Here is a 20,161-nt window from a genome sequence, read left to right on the forward strand (position 1 = left end):
AAATCACAGAAAAACACACAAACTCATAGTAAAGTCCAGAAAAGTGAATTTTAACTAAAAACTAATAAAAATATAATAAAAACTAACTAAAACATACTAAAAACATACTAAAAACAATGCCAAAAAGCGTATAAATTATCCGCTCATCAAATATACTAAAAAGTGAATAAAACATACTAAAAACTATCTAAAAATAATGCCAAAAGTGTATAAATTATCCACTCATCAACATCCCATGAGGTTTTTCTCATTGGGAATCATGTCATCCTCACTCTTTCCAGGTTCGGCCATATTGGTCATGGTTATGGCCTTGCACTCTCTCTTGGGATTTTCTTCTGTATTGCTTGGGAGAGTGCTAGGAGGAGTTTCAGTAACCTTTTTACTCAGCTGACCCACTTGTGCCTCCAAATTTCTAATGGAGGATCTTGTTTCATTCATGAAACTTAGTGTGGTCTTAGATAGATCAGAGACTATGGTTGCTAAGCCAGAACAACTCTGCTCAGAGTTCTCTGTCTATTGTTGAGAAGATGATAGAAAAGGCTTGCTATTGCTAAACCTATTTCTTCTACCATTATTGTTGTTGAAGCATTGTTGAGGCTTCTGGTGGTCCTTGATGTGCGGAAAACGATCCGACACAAAACTCACCGGCAAGTGTACCGGGTCGCATCAAGTAGTAATAACTCACGTGAGTGAGGTCGATCCCACAGGGATTGAAGGATTGAGCAATTTTAGTTTAGTGGTTGATTTAGTCAAGCGAATCAAGTATTGGTTGAGTGTTTTGTATCCAGCAGCAATTAAACAACAGGAAATGTAAAGGGGGAAGGGAAGAATTGCAGAAATTAAAAGGGACTGAAAGTAAAAGGACTGAATCTTAAAGAACAAGAAATTAAATGACTGAAACTTAAAGTGCAAGAAATGTAAATTGCAGTAACTTAAAGTGCAAGAAATATAAATTGCTTGAATGAAAAAGGGATTCGAGGATTGGGATTTCAGAATTTAAGCAATGGAAATTAAATTGCAGCAAGTAATAAAGCAAGAGATGAATTGGAAATACTCAAAATTCAAACAGAAAGGAAATTGAGTTGCAGCAGAGGTTCACAGAAGAACCAAAAAGAAAATGGGATCTCAGGGCTCCAGAGACTAGATAGCAAAGTCTAGATCTCAATTGCCTTCCCAGATCCAAATTCCCAAAGCAATTAACAAGAAATTAAAGAAGAAGCAGTAAAGGGAATGTAATTGAACTCAATTATGCAGAAGATAATTAAAGAGCTCTTGAGTGGAGATTGAGACAGAATTTCCTCAATTCTTAACACCCAAGACTCAAACAAGAAAAGTAAAAATGCCCAAGCAAGATCCAGGAAGAAGAGAGATCAATTCTCCTCCCAAATTCTCAGAAGTCTCCGTGAAGTCTCTTAAAGAAAATTCAAAAGTTTCAAAATAAAAGTCAAGATTCCAAGCTCAAAAGAAAGGTCCTAATTACATCAAACTATCTCTTATTTATACACTTTCTATTCTTGGATCTTGGGATTTGGATGGGCTTTTGATTTGGTGAAGAAATGAATTAAATTGGATTTTTAATTCAATTTTTAGCCCAAGAACATTTGCTTCCAGGAGGCTGCCCTACCCTTGTGGAGGGCAGGGCAGAAAATGGTACGTGCGTCCCTTGGTGCGTGCGTGTTAGTGCTGCAAGGTGCTGCCCTGCCCTTGTGAAGGGCAGGGCAGAGTTTTTTGGTGCGCCAGATTCTGCTGCCCGTGCGTGCTGATGCTGCCGAGAGTCCTTGGTGCGTGCCAATCTGGTGCGCTGGCTGTGCACCACAAAATGCTGCCCTGCCCTCGCGGAGGGCAGGGCAGTGTTTCCAAAAGTGAAGTTCCAAGTTCGAAACTTGGTGGATGCACACGCTACTTCTTTTCCTTGGTTTTCTTGGCACCAAATTAAGGCCTAGTTCCTTGTTTCCTCATGGTGCCGTGTTCGATCCTTGTGGCAAGCATTGGTAAGCTTTTTCCTTGAATTTATTCCTTTGATGAGCCCGATATTGCCCTTGAGGAGGGCAGGGCAGAGTTTTTGCTCTCCTTGATCCTTGGCATCAATTTGTGCTCCGCCCTTGAGGAGGGCAGAGCAGTGTTGCTTCTCAAGCTTGTTTCATTATGTTGCCCTCCTGGAGGGCAGTGTGCCCTTGTGGAGGGCAATATTTGCTTCCTCCCTTCCATGCGCCACACTTCTTCTTCCCTTGGGCCACGCTTTCTTTAAGCCACGTTTTTCCTCTTTTCTTCCTTTCTTCACCTACAAGAAACCAAAACAACCACTCAAAGTATCTCTAAACTCATAAGGTTTATAATTCATTAAAAATCAATTAATTCTTGCTTAAACCTCATGATTTAGCATTAATTTCATGGTGGTTGTTTGATTTAAAGAAGTTATGCATTTTCATTCCAAATCACTTACTTAGGATGTAAGAAAGTGCATAAAGACTAATAAAACAAGTGAAATTAGCTTGAAAAATGGGTATATGATGACTTGTCATCACAACACCAAACTTAAATCTTGCTTGTCCCCAAGCAAGCATCAAAACTAAGAGAAAATGAAATGAACAAGAATAGCAAACATATCCTTATTAGGCATATAGCAGAACTTGATTTATGGAGTTTTTATGCAGACAATGATAACTCAATTATTGTTGCTGTTACATAATATACATTTTTCCTCAAAGTCTTACTAAACTTGCTGTTATAAGGTTTACTCTTTATTTGCTCCCTTGCTAACTTTTCTTTTCTCATGTTGCTTAACAAGCTTATTATTCTTTTGGAGGCTTGGTGTCTAATGTTGCAGTAGTAGCCTTTGGCTTTATTTTTACTCAACATCTTTCCACCACAGACACATGGCTCACTATTTCTTCCTAGGATCATTGATGCCCAGCATCTCTTTGGATAACTAAATGTTCTGTATCTAGGTTGCTCTTTATTGTGGACTTTCAATTGGTCATCCCAAATCAGTTGATCTAAGTGACCGGGTTTTGAAATACCCCTCAGAATTTACTTATCCAAGCATATCCTAGTACAAGAACACCACAGGCATGTGTCCTAGGGTCCAAGCTATTGGTGTCCAGCCTTTATTCTTTGTTTTTCTTGCCACATTGGCTTTTTCTTCTTCCTTTTCTTTCTGTTTTATTTTCTTTTGTTCTCAAGGGTTTTTCTTTATTGATAAGAACCTTTATAACAGCAAGCTAGCTCACACTTCAATGAAAATTAGATTATGCAGCAATTATTTCATGAGTTATGCATTTAATCAAACACATACACCACCATTAACTTCCATTCTAACTCATGCAACATTGGATATTTATTTTCCAATTCAAACAATTCTCTTTTATTCAAGCATGTGGGAAACAACACAAAATTCAGCTCGGTGATGGATGACAAGCAATATGCAGATTTAGCATACATAATCAAACAATTTCACTTGCAACTAGATAAACACTTTAGCAGGATATATAATGGTTTCCATATTCAAAACAATTCACAGCAGCAAGGATTAAGTTTAGATACAACCTTTGAAGTTGCAGCCCTTTGATTCTTCCTTCTGTTGTGTTTTCTTTGAGTTAAGATGCACAATATCTTCAATTGTTGACTCATGTCCTGCATATTTCTCAAAGTTGCTTGCTTCTCAAGCCCTTAATTGCATGGTTAGTATGCATAAATTGAGTGTGGCTTTTGAATTTATTTAGGTGTTGGAGACACCAAACTTAATTTCTTGCCACTACCTCTTATGCAACAAGTTAACCATATGTGAAACCTTGTATCCTTGCTAAAGGTTATGGAATTAAAGCTAGAAAGCAGTTAATTAGTTGGATAATTTGTTTGATTTCTTAGAGCTAGCACTATGCAAGAGGTGAGAATGTGTTTTTAAATGAGATTTTTGGTGGAACACCAAACTTAGAATCCTTCATTCTCCCTTAGATTGTTTTGGTGTGAAACACCAAACTTAGCTCCTTGCGTTACAGACCAATTATTCAACCTTCTTATTGAAATAAGCTAGAAAAAGGGAACTACCTCAGGTTGGGTTGCCTCCCAACAAGCGCTTCTTTATTGTCATTAGCTTGACATCCTCCATTCTTTGATCATGGAGGCTGAAAATCATAGTGCCTCAGCTTTTCACCTCTTATTGTGAACTTCCTTCCAGTCTCCTCTTTGATGATCTCTAGGTGTTCAAGTGAAAGGACCCGATTCACAGTGTAGTATTCAGATAACTATGGAGACACCTTCATTGGTTGGGTGTTTAACACCACTTTATCCCCTGGTGAAAAGCCTTCAGTAGGGATTTTCTTGTTTCTCCACCCTCTTGGCCTTTTTTTCTTTTCTTTCTCAAAAGATACTCCCTGCCTTGGTTGTTCTTTGTTTGGGATGTTGAATTTCTCATCTGGGGGTTTTGGATCTAGTTTCTCCTTGACTTCTTTGGTTTGTTGCACCATCTCTACTGCTTTCAAGCATGGATTTAGAAGTCTTGGAGTTAACTCATTGACTGCCTCCTTCAAACTTTGATCTCTGGCCTTATCCTTCATAAAATCTTCTTCTTGAATGGGTTCATGCAAGGTTTTAAAAACATGGAATGCTAGATGCTCATCATGCACTTTCAGCAACAATTCCCCTTTTTCCACATCTATCAATGCTCTGCCCGTAGCTAGGAAAGGCCTTCCCATGATGATGGGAGTGTTAGGGTCCTCTTCTATATCTGAGATAACAAAGTCAACAGGGAGAAAGAATTTTCCCACTTTTACCAACACATTCTCCACAACTCCCAGTGCTTGCTTAGTGGATTTGTCAGCCATTTGGAGAACTATTTGTGTGGACTTCAACTCAGAAATTTGAAGTTTCTTCATTAGAGACAAAGGCATCAAGTTTATGCTTGCACCGAGGTCACAGAATGACTTCTCAATTGTTATGTTTCCTATGGTGCAAGGTATGTAAAAAGTCCCAGGATCATTTTCTTCTCTGGAAACTCTCTTTGGAGGATAGCACTACATTCTTTTGTCATCTCAACAATCTGTCCTTTCTTCAGGGATCTTTTCTTTGTCAGCACTTCCTTCATGAATTTGGCATATAGTGGCATCTGTTCAAGTGCTTCCAAGAAAGGAATATTGATGCTAAGTGTCTTGAATATGTCCAGGAATTTTGAGTATTGCTTATCCTCATTTTCTTTTTTAAACCTCTGAGGGTATGGAAGTTTGGGGACACAAGGATTCACTCCTTCCCTCTTCTCTTGTAGTTGTGATTCAAGGGTGTTCTTGTATCCCTTTGAAATTTTTGCATTTTTGGTTTCTAGATCCTCTTTACTTTTCCCTTCTGTCTCTTCTTGTGGAACTTCTCTGTTGTGTTTGTCCTGATTGATGGCTTCCTTCTTCATAGTCTTCTCACTTCCCACTGTGATTGCTTTGCACTCCTCCCATTTTGTGGCTTTTCCTTTGTCCCTTGGGTGTTCTTCAGTGACACTGGGGAAGGCATTTGCTCTCTTCTCATCCATTTCTGAAATTTGCTTAGCCATTTGCCCCATGTGTCTCTCAAGGTTTCTAATTGAGGTTTATTGGTTTTTGAATGCCAGGGTCTGATCTTTCCTTGCAGCTTCCTGATCTTGTCTTGCCATTTCTTGATTTTTCACGAGTTTCTCCATCATTTTCTCTAGACTTGAGATTCTTTGAGAGTCTGAATTTGGTTGTGGTTGAGTGAAATGATATGGTTGTTGTTGGAAGTTGTCTGAATTAATTGTGGGGGTACTTTGTGGGTGGGATGTGGTTGTGGAAAAGTTATTCTGGTGGTTTTGTAAGTTATTATGGGGTTGGTGATATGTGTTTTGTGAATTTTTGAATTGGTTAGTATTATTGGATGAATGCTTATGGTTGCTTGTGTTGCTGAGGCTGCCAGAGTTGAAGTCCCTTTGTCCTTGATTCTGATGCTCACCCCACCTTGAATTAGAATGAGTCTTCCAGGGTGTCTTGTGTGCATTACCATGAAAATTGTGTTGAAATGAACTTGAAGTATTGTTCATGCATTGCACCTGCTCAGGGCTTTGTTGCTCAAAATTGAATGTCTCAAAACTTTCTTCAGATTGATTCCACCCATGTGAGGTTTGAGATTGGCATTGTGTGTTTACTGCAACACCTTGCAGTCCGTCAATTTTCTTGGCCATCATTTCTATTTGTTGCTGAAGCTGTTGATGCATCTGTTTGTTTTGTGCCAAGAGAACGTCAACACCTTCAAGCTCCAGCACATCCCTTCTCTGGGCTGGTTTGCGTTGTCTTTGATGAGCAAAGAAATATTGATTGTTTGCCACCATCTCTATGAGGTTTTGGGCTTCCTCTGCTGTCTTCATTAGCTGCAATGAGCCTCCTGCTGAATGATCTAATGCTTCTTGAGCTTTCTGAGTCAACCCTTCATAGAAGTTTTGGAGTCTATCCCACTCACTAAACATTTCTGGGGGACATTTCCTGATTAAGGCCTTGTATCTCTCCCAGGCATCATACAGCGACTCTCCATCCATTTGAATGAATGTTTGCACCTCTGTTTTCAGCTTGATAATCCTTTGGGGGGGATAGAACTTGGCTAGGAATTTGCTCACTAAGTCTTCCCAATTATTGATGCTTTCTTTGGGAAATGTCTCTAGCCATTGAGTGGCCTTATCCTTCAGAGAGAATGAAAACAGCAGTAGCTTGTAGATGTCTGGATGCACACCACTTGTTTTGACAGTTTCACAAATCCTGAGGAAGATGGATAAGTGTTGGTTTGGATCTTCAAGCGGACTTCCTCCATAGGAGCAATTGTTCTACACCAGAGTGATAAGTTGAGGCTTCAACTCAAAATTATTTGCATGAACATTGGGAGTGAGTATGCTACTCCCGCAGTTTCTTGCATTGGGGATAGTGTAAGAGGCCAACACCCTTCTTGCAGGCTGGGTATTGTTGCTCACTCCCTCTTCACGCACCTCAGCCTCCATGACTTGCAAGAATCACAAACAAACCAAATGAAACATGGACATTCTAATGCTAGAATGTGGTTAGAGGGTTAGGTGACACAATGTGTCAAACAGTTAATGTGCTTAGTTAAAAAGAAAAAAATGCTTAATCTAGACCACCACCTTACTTAATCATTGTCAATCTAATTCAATCTCCGGCAACAGCGCCAAAAACTTGATGTGCGGAAAACGATTCGACACAAAACTCACCAGCAAGTGTACCGGGTGGCATCAAGTAGTAATAACTCACGTGAGTGAGGTCGATCCCACAGGGATTGAAGGATTGAGCAATTTTAGTTTAGTGGTTGATTTAGTCAAGCGAATCAAGTATTGGTTGAGTGTTTTGTATCCAACAGCAATTAAACAACAGGAAATGTAAAGGGGAAAGGGAAGAATTGCAGAAATTAAAAGGGACTGAAAGTAAAAGGACTGAATCTTAAAGAATAAGAAATTAAATGACTGAAACTTAAAGTGCAAGAAATGTAAATTGCAGTAACTTAAAGTGCAAGAAATATAAATTGCTTGAATGAAAAAGGGATTCGAGGATTGGGATTTCAGAATTTAAGCAATGGAAATTAAATTGCAGCAAGTAATAAAGCAAGAGATGAATTGGAAATACTCAGAATTCAAACAGAAAGGAAATTGAGTTGCAACAGAGGTACACAGAAGAACCAAAAGGAAAATGGGATCTCAGGGCTCCAGAGACTAGATAGCAAAGTCTAGATCTCAATTGCCTTCCCAGATCCAAATTCCCAAAGCAATTAACAAGAAATTAAAGAAGAAGCAGTAAAGGGAATGTAATTGAACTCAATTATGCAGAAGAGAAATTAAAGAGCTCTTGAGTGGAGATTGAGACAGAATTTCCTCAATTCTTAACACCCAAGACTCAAACAAGAAAAGTAAAAATGCCCAAGCAAGATCCAGGAAGAAGAGAGATCAATTCTCCTCCCAAATTCTCAGAAGTCTCCGTGAAGTCTCTTAAAGAAAATTCAAAAGTTTCAAAATAAATGTCAAGATTCCAAGCTCAAAAGAAAGGTCCTAATTACATCAAACTATCTCCTATTTATACACTTTCTATTCTTGGATCTTGGGATTTGGATGGGCTTTTGATTTGGTGAAGAAATGAATTAAATTGGATTTTTAATTCAATTTTTAGCCCAAGAACATTTTCTTCCAGGAGGCTGCCCTGCCCTTGTGGAGGGCAGGGCAGAAAATGGTGCGTGCGTCCCTTGGTGCGTGCGTGTTGGTGCTGCAGGATGCTGCCCTGCCCTTGTGGAGGGCAGGGCAGAGTTTTTTGGTGCGCCAGATTCTGCTGCCCGTGCGTGCTGATGCTGCCGAGAGTCCTTGGTGCATGCCAATCTGGTGCGCTGGCTGTGCACCACAAAATGCTGCCCTGCCCTCGCGGAAGGCAGGGCAGTGTTTCCAAAAGTGAAGTTCCAAGTTCGAAACATGGTGGATGCACACGCTACTTCTTTTCCTTGGTTTTCTTGGCACCAAATTAAGGCCTAGTTCCTTGCTTCCTCATGGTGCCGTGTTCGATCCTTGTGGCAAGCATTGGTAAGCTTTTTCCTTGAATTTATTCCTTTGATGAGCCCGATATTGCCCTTGAGGAGGGCAGGGCAGAGTTTTTGCTCTCCTTGATCCTTGGCATCAATTTGTGCTCCGCCCTTGAGGAGGGCAGGACAGTGTTGCTTCTCAAGCTTGTTTCATTATGTTGCCCTCCTGGAGGGCAGTGTGCCCTTGTGGAGGGCAATATTTGCTTCCTCCCTTCCATGCGCCACACTTCTTCTTCCCTTGGGCCACGCTTTCTTTAAGCCACGTTTTTCCTCTTTTCTTCCTTTCTTCACCTACAAGAAACCAAAACAACCACTCAAAGTATCTCTAAACTCATAAGGTTTATAATTCATTAAAAATCAATTAATTCTTGCTTAAACCTCATGATTTAGCATTAATTTCATGGTGGTTGTTTGATTTAAAGAAGTTATGCATTTTCATTCTAAATCACTTACTTATGATGCAAGAAAGTGCATAAAGACTAATAAAACAAGTGAAATTAGCTTGAAAAATGGGTATATGATGACTTGTCGTCAGTCCTTCCATGAGAGATTTGGATGATTTCTCCATGAAGGATTATAGGTGTTTCCATAGGGTTCTCCCATGTAATTCACCTCTTCCATTGTAGGGTTCTCAGGATCATAAGCTTCTTCTTCAGAGGATGCTTCTTTATTACTGCTGGATGCAGCCTGCAATCCAGTCAGATTCTGAGAAATCATATTAACTTGCTGAGTCAATAATTTGTTCTGAGCCAATATGGCATTCAGAGTATCAATCTCAAGAACTCCTTTCTTCTTAGTTGTCCCATTGTTCACAGGATTTCTTTCAGAAGTGTACATGAACTGGATATTTGCAACTATTTCAATGAGTTCCTAGGCTTCTGCAGGCATTTTCTTCAGATGAATAGATCCGCCTGCAGAATGGTCCAATGACATTTTGGATAACTCAGACAGACCATCATAGAAGATACCTATGATGCTCCATTCTGAAAGCATGTCAGAAGGACACCTTCTGATCAATTGCTTGTATCTTTCCCAAGCTTCATAGAGGGATTCATCTTCCTTCTATTTGAAGGTTTGAACTTCCACTCTAAGCTTACTCATCTTTTGAGGTGGAACGAATTTAGCTAAAAAGGCATTGACCAGCTTTTCCCAAGAGTTCAGGCTGTCTCTAGGTTGTGAGTTCAACAATATACTAGCTCTGTCTCTTATAGCAAAAGGAAAAAGCATAAGTCTATAGACCTCGGGATAAACTCCATTGGTCTTAACAGTGTCACAGATTTGCAAAAATTCAGCCAAGAATTGATGAGGATCTTCCAATGGAAGTCCATAAAACTTGCAATTCTGTTGCATCAGAGAAACTAATTGAGGCTTAAGCTCAAAGTTGTTTACTCCAATGGCAGGAATAGAGATGCTTCTCCCATAGAAGTCGTGAGTTGGTGCAGTAAAGTCACCAAGCACCTTCCTTGCATTGTTGTTGTTGGGTTCGGCCATGGCTGTTTTGTCTGCTTCCTTTTTGAAATTTTCTGTCAGGTCCTCTTCAGAGTGTTTTGCTTTAGCTGCTCTTAGCTTCCTCTTCAAGGTCCTTTCAGGTTCAGGATCAGCTTCAACAAGAATGCCCTTGTCCTTGTTCCCACTCATATGAAAGAGAAGAGAACAAAAATGTATGGAATCCTTTATGTCACAGTATATAGATTCCTTGAGGTGTCAGAGGGAAATAGGAATAGAGGGATGAGGTAGACAGAGAAGATTTCGAACATATAAAGAAGGAGAGAGTCCGAATTGCTAAAAGAGGAGAAGTGTTAGTCCTTAAATAAAAGGAGGTGAGAAGGGGGGAGAAAATTTTCGAAAACAATTTTTTTTAAATAAAACTAAAAAAAATAAATATTCAAAATAATTAAAAAAGTTTTGAAAAAGTGGTTGATGGTTTTCAAAAATTGAAAGTTAGAAAGTGGTTAGGTTGTTTTGAAAAAGATAAGAAATAGTAATTAGTTGAAAAAGATTTGAAAATAATTTTGAAGAGATAAGAAGTTAGAAAAAAAAGATTTTGAAATCAAAATTTGAAAAGATATGATTGAAAAAGATTTGATTGAAAAAAAAGATATGATTGAAAAGATATGATTAAAAAAGATTTGATTTAAAAAAAATGTCTGATTGAAAAGATATGATTGAAAAAGATTTGATGTTTAAAAATTGATGACTTGACTAACAAGAAATTAAAAGATATGATTCTAAAATTTAAAGATTGATCCTTTCTTAACAAGAAAGTAAAAAACTTGCAATTTTTTTGAATCAAAAGATTAATTGTTAGCAAGGATTTTTGAAAATATGAGATAAGATTAAGAAAAACATTTTTGAAAAATTAGTTTGAAAATTTTCAAAAACATTAAAAGAAAATAAAAAAATGAAAGTTTAAAGTATGTTTGATGCAAAAGTTATGAATTAAAACATGAAAAATTGAAAAAAAAATCAAATTGGAAACAAAATTCTCTCCCTTGTGTCATCCTGGCGTTAAACGCTCAGGATGCTCTCCATTTTGGCGTTTAACGCCCAGAATGCTACCTCTTTGGGCGTTTAACGCCGAGCTAGGTATCCTGGCTGGCATTAAATGCCAGAATTCCTTTTTTACTGGGCGTTTTTCTAAACGCCCAGATGGCTGCCTGCTCTAGCATTAAACGGCCAAAACGCTGCCCATTCTGGTGTTTAACGCCCAAAGTGCCTCTTTACTGGCATTTTGACGCCAGTGAGCTCTTTTTTTCTGTGATTTTTCTGTTTATGTTCTGAGTCTTCATTTCTCTATATTATTTACTTGAAAAGATAACTTTTTTATTTTTTTGAATTTTTAATAAAGAGAGAGAAAAACAACAAAATAAAGTAAAACATAAAAATTCAAGATCAAAACAAATAATGCATGCAAGGACACTTTGGATGTCAAGATGAACACCAATAACACTTTGAAGATCATGATGAACATCAAGGACATATTTTTGAAAATTTTTTAAGAAAAGATAGACATGCAGGACACCAAACATAGAAATTTTGAATGTTCAAAAACTATGATTTTGAAAATGCATATGAGAAACAACATAAAACACAAAACAGGAAAATCATAGGATCAGACAAAGGAAATCATCAAGAACAACTTGAAGATCACAGAAGAACACAATGCGTAAATTTTTTTTCGAAAATAAAAATAAAAATTACCCAATCTAAGCAACAAGATAAATCGTCAGTTGTCCAAACTCAAACAATCCCCGGCAATGGCGCCAAAAACATGGTACTCGAAATCGTGATCTCACACACTTTCTTCACAACTTCGCGTTGCAGACTAGCAAGTGCACTGAGTCGTCCAAGTAATACCTTACGTGAGTAAGGGTCAATCCCACAGAGATTGTCGGCTTAAAGCAAGCTATGGTCATCTTGTAAATCTCAATCAGGCAGATTCAAATGGTTATGGGATTTTGATAATTAAAAGATAGATAAAACATAAAATAGGATAGAGATACTTATGTAATTCATTGGTAGGAATTTCAGATAAGCGTATGGAGATGCTTTGTTCCTTTTGAATCCCTGCTTTCCTACTACCTTCATTTAGTCATAAGTACTCCTTTCCATGGCAAGCTGTATGTTGGGAGATCACCGTTGTCAATGGCTAATGTTCGTCCTCTCAGTGAAATTGGTCCGGTTACAGGTTACGTAGGGATGATCATCTGTCAGTTCTCACTTGTGTTAGAATAAGATCCAATGATCCTTTTGCGCACTGTCACTGCGTCTAGCACTCGCGAGTTTAAAGCTCGTCACAGTCATCCCATCCCATATCCTACTTGGAATACCACAGACAAGGTTTAGACTTCTAGGATCTCAAGAATGCTGCCAATTGATTCTAGCTTATACCACGAAGACTCTGATATCACAGAATGGAAGGCTCTATTGTCAGGAGAGGCAACCATGCCTCATGGACCAGAAGGCCAAGAGATATACATTAAAGCTTGTTTTCAGGTAGAACGGAAGTGGTTGTCAGGCACGTGTTCATAAGTGAGAATAGTGATGAGTGTCACTTGATCATCACATTCATCATGTTGAGTTGTGAATAAATATCTTATAACAAGAATAAGCATGAATTGAATAGAAAACAGTAGTAATTTCATTAATTCATGAGGAACAGTAGAGCTCCACACCTTAATCTATGAGGTGTAGAAACTCCACCGTTGAAAATACATAAGTGATTAAGGTCCAGGCATGGCCGAATGGCCAGCCCCCTAAACGTGATCAAGAGATCAATAGTGATACAAAGTTAGTCTAAAAAGTGATCTAAAGATCTCTCGACTGAAATACAATAGTAAAAAGGTCCTATTTATAATGAACTAGTAACCTAGGGTTTACAGAAATAAGTAAATGATGCAGAAATCCACTTCTGGGACCCATTTGGTGTGTGCTTGGGCTGAGCATTGAAGCTTTCATGTGCATAGGCTTTTCTTGGAGTTAAACGCTAGCTCTGGTGCCAGTTTGGGCGTTTAACTCCAGCTTTTATGCTAGCTCTGGCGTTTAACGCCAGAAAAGGGTAGAAAGTTGGCGTTAAAATGCCAGTTTGCGTTATCAAAACAGGCAAAGTATAGACTATTATATATTGCTGGAAAACCGAAGATGTCTACTTTCCAACGCAATTGAGAGCGCGCTAATTGGATTTCTATAGCTCCAAAAAATCTATTTCGAGTGCAGGGAGGTCAGAATCCAACAGCATCTGTAGTCCTTTTTCAACCTATGAATAAGATTTTTGCTCAGGTCCCTCAATTTCAGCCAGAAAATACCTGAAATTACAGAAAAACACACAAACTCATAGTAAAGTCCAGAAATGTGTTTTTTTGCATAAAAACTAATAATTATATATTAAAAACTAACTAAATTATACTAAAAACTACCTAAAAACAATGACATAAAGCATATAAATTATCCGCTCATCACAGACGTCGGTACGCACTTCAGAAGGGGTGTTGAGACCCCTCTTCTGTAAAAGATGTCATGTACCAGAGTGTAGTATTTTTCTTCCCATCTAAGTCTTTTTGCGTCTTTCTTTTCTGTGGGAAGTGTTTCGGTCTTGAGGTAGTTGATTCGTCCTAGTCTGATATACTTAACACCTTCTCTTCCCATGAGGTTGATTGGTGCTTCAAGGTTTCTTGGATGAGGCTTCTGTTGTTGCCCCCTGGCTTGGTGCTAGCTAGTTTCGAGTGCATCAGCTCGAGTATTTTGCTCCCTGGGTATGCATCGGATCTCATATCCACCGAAGTACTCGAGCTGCTCCTTGGTTTTGTCTAGGTATTTCTTCATGGTGCGGTCTTTTACTTGGCAACTTCTTTCAATTTGTGGAGTGATGACTTGCGAGTCACTGAAGATGATGAGCTTCTGGACCCCGACCTCTTTGGCCAACTTTAAGCCAGCCAGCAGGGCTTCATATTCCTCTTAGTTATTTGATGCAGGGAATTCAAACTTGACAGATAGTTCTATTTGGGTTGCTTGGTCGCTTTCCAAGATGATGCCCGCCCCGCTCCCAGCTTTGTTTGATGAGCCGTCGATGTACAGGTTCCATGAGATGGGAGTTCCCGGGGTGTCAGAATATTCGGCGATGAAGTCGGCTAGATACTGGGACTTAACGGCTATTCGAGTTTCATATTTGAGATCAAACTCAGACAGCTCGACTGCCCATTGCAGAATACTGCCTGCCAAGTCTTTTTTCTATAGGATGTGCTTTTTGGGTTGGTTGGTGCGAACCTTGATGGTGTGGGCTTGAAAGTAGGGTCGAGGTCTTCTAGCTCTGAGTACAAGGGCAAATGAGAACTTTTCGATCTTCTGGTAGTTTATCTCGGACCCTTGAAGGGACTTATTGATGAAGTAGATAGGCTGCTGCCTGTTATCTTCCTCCCGAACTAGGGCTGATGCTATTGCCCAGCTTCCAACCGCCAGATATAACGCCAATTCATCTTTGTGCTTGGGTCGGGTCAGTATGGGTGGTTGTCTCAGGAATAATTTGAGGTCTTGGAAAGCTTTTTCACATTCTGGGATCCACTCAAACTTCTTCCCCTTCCTTAGTATTGACTAGAAAGGGAGGGACCTTAGAGCTAATCCGGCCAAAAATCTGGATAGGGCCGCCAGCCTTCCGTTTAGCTGTTGTACCTCCTTTACACAGGTCAGGCTTTTCATGTTGTGAATGGTTCGGCATTTGTCTGGGTTTGCCTCGATGCCCCTTTGGGTTAGCATGAACCCTAGAAATTTGTCGACTTTTACTACAAAGGTGCAGTTGTGGGATTTAGCCTTATTCCATGCTTCCGTATGGTGTTGAATACTTCGGTCAGGTCAGGCAACAGTGTTTCTTCACCTTGGGTTTTGACTAGCATGTCGTCCACATAGACTTCTATTAGCTTCCCAATGTGGTCGGTGAATACCTTGTTCATGAACCTTTGATATGTGGCCCTCGCATTCTTGAGACCGAACGACATTACTACATAACAGTAGTTTGTTTTCAGGGTTAGGAACAAGGTTTTTTCTTGGTCGGGTTTATGCATCAATATTTGGTTATATCCCGAGTATGCGTCTATGAAAGAGAGGTATTTGTAGCCTGAGGACACGTCGACTAGTGCGCCGATGCTTGGGAGAGGGTAGGGATCCTTTGGGCAGGCTTTATTGAGATCCGTGTAGTCTACACACATTCACCATTTTCCATTTGGCTTTTTTACCAATAGGACGTTGGCCAGCCGTAGCGGGTACTTAACCTCCCTTATGAATCCTGCCTCTAGCAAGGCCTGCACTTGTTCCTCCACGACTTGCGATCTTTCTGGACCGAGCTTCTTGTGCTTTTGTTGTATTGGCCGAGACCTGGAGTACACAGCCAGTTTGTGGCACATTAAGCCGGGATCTATGACAGGCATATCAGCGGCACTCCAGGCGAAGAGGTCGGAGTTTTCCTTTAAGAGCCTGACTAATAGCTCCTTTAGGTCTTCCCTTAGGTTCGCTCCTATGCTTGTTGTCATGTCTGGTGTATCTCTGACTTGTACGTCTTCAGTCTCGCCTTCTGGATGTGGACGGAGTTCTTTATGAACCTGGGCTCCTCCGAGTTCGATAGTGTTAGCCTCTTTTCCTCTTGGATCGCATTTTTGGTTCAGGCTTTCATTGTAGCATCATCGTGCGAGCTTCTGTTCCCCTTTCATGGTAGTTATCCCCTCCGCAGTTGGAAATTTCATGCACAAGTGTGGAGTGGAGACTATTGCAGTGAGCTGGTTTAGAGTCATCCGACCTAGGAAGGCGTTATACGTTGAGCTTAGATCGACTATAATGTAGTCTATGCTTAGTATCCGGGACCGGGCCCATTTCCCGAAGGTAGTGTGTAGCGGGATGTACCCAAGGGGTTGGATTGGAGTGTCTCCCAACCCAAATAAGCTGATGGGGTATTGATGCCAAGGCATCATAGGCTAGTTTCACTAGCCTTTTTCCTTTGTTTTTAGTAGGTATTATGCACTTTCTTGAGCTATAAGTAAGCAATTAGGTTAAAAATTCATGTATGCCTAGATTCATTCAACCATCGTTATTTTGATACAATTTCATGAGAATTATGCCATAATTACTTGTGCGCTAAGAATGATGCAATCTCATGATATTAGCAAGGCTTTGGTGCATGTATTGGTTGATGACATGTGAAAAAAAATGCATGGAAGGAGGTTGAAGAATGTCCATGGAAAGGATGAAGAGGAAGCAACGTTGGTGGCCAAAGTTAGACCACCAACGTTGCCTCAAACATTGAGAGGGAAGGCAGAGCAAAATCTGCTGCATAATTCTGATACTCACGTTGGAGGGAGCGTTGGTGAGCCAACGTTACCTCCAACACTTGATACAAAATGCTTTCTAAAAAATGGAAAAACTGTGGCGACACGTACGCGTGCTATACGCGCACGCGTGAATGGGCCAACATTGGATGGAACGTTGCCAGTCCAACGTTGAGGGAAATGTGCGCGATTTGAGCTCTAAAACTTGATTTTGAAAAAAGCACATCGACGCACACGCGTATGCTACGCGTACGCGTGGGTGTGAAATTTGGCAATCCACGCGCCCGTGTAGGTGACGCGTACGCGTGGATGAATCAACATTGAAGGGAGTGTTGTTGGTCCAACGCTGAGGCCAACATGCGCGAAAATGTTTCAAAATTCGATTTGGGAATTTTGCATCCATGGAAGAGCATTCTGCCACAAACACGCATATGTCACGCGTACACGTGGACAATTTTCCTTTTTTGCTACTTTTCAATTCTACAATGTATCTTTCAATTCCATTTTCCATTCTGAGAGCTATGAACAAGTAAACCCCTTTCATTGGGTTAGGGAGCTCTATTGTAATTCAATGGATCAATAATAGTTTTCATCTTCTTCTTCTTTATTTTCTCTTGATTTTTGTTAGAAAGCTTTTTATCTTAGTTCAGTTGGGTAGTTGTCTTGACAGAGAAGCTCCATAATTGGAATTTCTCTGATCCTTGAGAGAGGGATGAGGAATTCAAGCTAGAAACGATTTCTCACATTAGATTAGATTGGGGGTTGGATGGATATTGTGATATTTAATCCTACCAATACTTTGATCTATGCATTTGTGTAGTATAATCAGTGACCAAACTTTAACTTTTCCCATGAGCAATTAAATCAAGACATTGGGAATTGTTCATGCTTAGAGAGATTGGTGAGCCAAGACATTGGGATCCAATCATCTAAGATTGCCAAGCAAAGTCAATGAATACATTGCTTGAGGAAGAGATGAAAATGATTTGATCCAGAGAGTTTAATATCTCTTGAAACCCAATGAACTCCCTATTCTCATCTTACCCATTCTGTTTACATTCTGTTCTTTTATTTCATGCTTAATCCCCATTCCCATTTAATTTCTTGCAATTTAAGCTTCTGCACTTTAATTACTTGCAATTTAAGTTTCTGCTCTTATTATTCTGCAATTTAACTTCTATTCATTTATATTTCGTGCACTTTAAGTTTCTCGCCAATTTACATTCTGCAACACCAATTCAATTATGATTTCGTTCAACCAAAACACTTCTCCAATTAAAGTTGCTCAACCAACCAATCCCTGTGGGATTCGATCTCACTCTATAGTGAGTTTTTACTTGACGACAATCCAGTGCACTTGCCGGTAGAAAATTGTTGAGAGACAGTTTTCAGGACATCAAGTTTATATGCTCTTAATTCTTTTTCTTTGAGCCCAAGCTTGTCAAAGTCGGATTTGAATAGGATGTCTGCCGAGCTCCACTTGTTGACCAGCGTTCTGTGGAGGTTGACATTGGCTAGTACGATAGTGATTACCACAAGATCGTCATGCCCGAGGATGACGCCAGTAGCGTCTTCCTTGGTGAAAGAGATTGTGGGAAGGTCAGATGATTTACTCTCTTCTTCAACGTGGTATATTTCTTTAAGGTGCCTTTCACGGGATGATTTTGAGATCTTTCTTCCTGCGAATCCACCGTTGATCATGTGAATGTGCCTCTCTGGGGTTTGAGGGGGGTGTTCAGCTTGTCCTCTCTCTTCATCCCTTCTTCTCTTCCTAGGATCGTTCGATCTGTTGGCTAAGAATCGGTCTAGTCTTCCTTCCCGGGCCAATTCTTCTAGGACGTTCTTCAGGTCGTAGCATTCTTTGGTAGGGTGCCCATAAAGCTTATGGTATTCACAATATTTCGTCCGACTTCCTCCCCTTTTATGTTTGATTGGATGGGGCGGTGAGATCTTCTCCGCATGGCATATTTTCCTGTAGACATCCACTAAGGATACTCGGGGTGGGGTGTAGTTGTGGTACTTCCTGGGTTTCTCGGTAGGTTGATCTTATTTTTTCTTTGGTTCCTTGTCCTTGTCTCGGGAGGGGTAGGGGAAGCCGATTTTGGAGGTTTCCACTAATCGGGAATTCTCTTCCATATTAATATACTTTTCGTCCCGCTCTTGCACTTTGTTCAAGGAAGTAAGATGCTTCTTGGATATGGACTGGCTGAAAGGTCCTTCTCGTAGGCCGTTGATAAGTCCCATGATTGCTGCTTCGATCGGGAGATTCTGTATGTCGAGGCATGCTTTATTGAATCTCTCCATATAAGCTCGGCAGCTTTCCCGGTCTCCTTGTTTGACTTCGAGTAGGCTTGGAGCATGCTTGATCTTGTCCTTTTGAATAGAAAATCTGGCTAGGAACTTCTTGGCGAGATCGTCGAAGCAGGTAATTGATCTTGGGGGTAGATTGTCGAACCACTTTATAGCTATTTTGGTGAGAGTGGTTGGGAAGGCTTTGCAGCCAGTTGCATCAGAGGCTTCAGTGAGGTACATCCGACTCTTAAAGTTACTAAGATGTTGGCTTGGATCGGATGCCTCGTCGTAGGGATCCATGTCGGGGGCTTTGAAATCCTTCGGAACCTTTTCCTTCATAATTTCTTCTGTGAATGGGTCTTGTTCTTTGAGAGGACTAGTCTGCGATTGGATCGGGTGGTTCGGGTTTTGAGATCGGCTTCAAGCTTCTGGAGTTTTTCTTCAAGCTCTCTGTGCCGTCTTGTTTCTCTTTGTAGGTCCCGCTCGGCCTTCCGTTGTCACTCGGCTTCTCGTTCAAGCTGTTTGAGACGGTCTTATTGTTCACGGATGGTGTCTAGTATCTCCGTGTTTGGAGCTCGTTCAATCCAGAAGTATGATTGATGTGAGGTGGGTTTTTCGCCATGGTTGAGGGATGAGTTCCAAGTTCTCCGGCAACGGCGCCAATGTTCCGTGGGTTACCTGAAATATTGAGGTCGATCTCAGACGAGGAGTCCCGATTTGGGTGAGTCAGCTGTGTCCAACTTGTTGGAGCTGAGGTGTCGCCGGTCCTTGATTCCTTGGAGAGACGGGTGGTGGTACCTACAAAAGACTCCAATACTTAAGTTAGCGTGGGCTTTAAATAGGTTTTTAGTAGAATTGGAGTATGAGTTTCACCTGAGGGCTCTAGTGTATTTATAGTGGTGCTTGGCGATCTCCCTTGAGATAAGATTGTTATCTTATCTTACCTCTTGTGGTAAGATCATATCTTTTGGAAACCGCTGACGTACGGAATTTACCGATTAAGAATTTAATTCAAAAATCAGTGTTGCAAATACAGTTCCTAATCAGTAAAAGTTCCGCGTATCAATTTAAAAGAGTTGTCACAAAATTTAGAAATAAAATACTGGGAGTATGTATCCAAGGTCGTCTCCCAACGAGTTGACAAAAGAATGCTATTTTATTAATCAAAGGTTTTCCAAGAATTTTTAAGAGTTGAAGAACAGAAAATTAAAGGATTGTGAATTAAAGCAATGTAAATTAAAGAGATTTATGTATTCAAAATAAAAAGGCCTTGACCGGGGGAATGATTAACTGGAAGTTCTGTCCTTGTTAGATTTTCTCAAGTGTAGTATTAAGAGGTTGTTATTTTCACTTAGTTAACCCTTACTAAATAAAGGAAAGTCAAGTGATTGACCTAACCCTTATTCGCAAGTCCTAATCCTCTCTCTTAGGAAGGATTAGCGTTAGCAAATAGAGAATTAGCCAACAACTTCCAATTTAACTTATCACTTGAGCATTCCAACTCA

General features: G+C 40.1%; 1 protein-coding gene across 1 annotated transcript; it reads right to left on the reverse strand.

Annotated features, from left to right (window-relative positions):
• Positions 1–18,410: 18,410 nt before the first annotated feature.
• Positions 18,411–18,995, reverse strand: LOC130966517 (uncharacterized). The gene has a single exon (XM_057891329.1). It carries the CDS (start codon positions 18,993–18,995, stop codon positions 18,411–18,413), a length of 585 nt encoding a protein of 194 aa, XP_057747312.1.
• Between the last annotated feature and the right edge of the window lie 1,166 nt (positions 18,996–20,161).

Source organism: Arachis stenosperma, chromosome 3 (assembly GCF_014773155.1).
Source record: "Arachis stenosperma cultivar V10309 chromosome 3, arast.V10309.gnm1.PFL2, whole genome shotgun sequence".
NCBI classification, from domain to species: Eukaryota; Viridiplantae; Streptophyta; class Magnoliopsida; order Fabales; family Fabaceae; genus Arachis; species Arachis stenosperma.

Bases quoted from the DNA above. Each gene is read 5' to 3' on its own strand.
- LOC130966517 (XM_057891329.1), bottom strand. From the start codon at position 18,995: ATGAAGGAAAAGGTTCCGAAGGATTTCAAAGCCCCCGACATGGATCCC.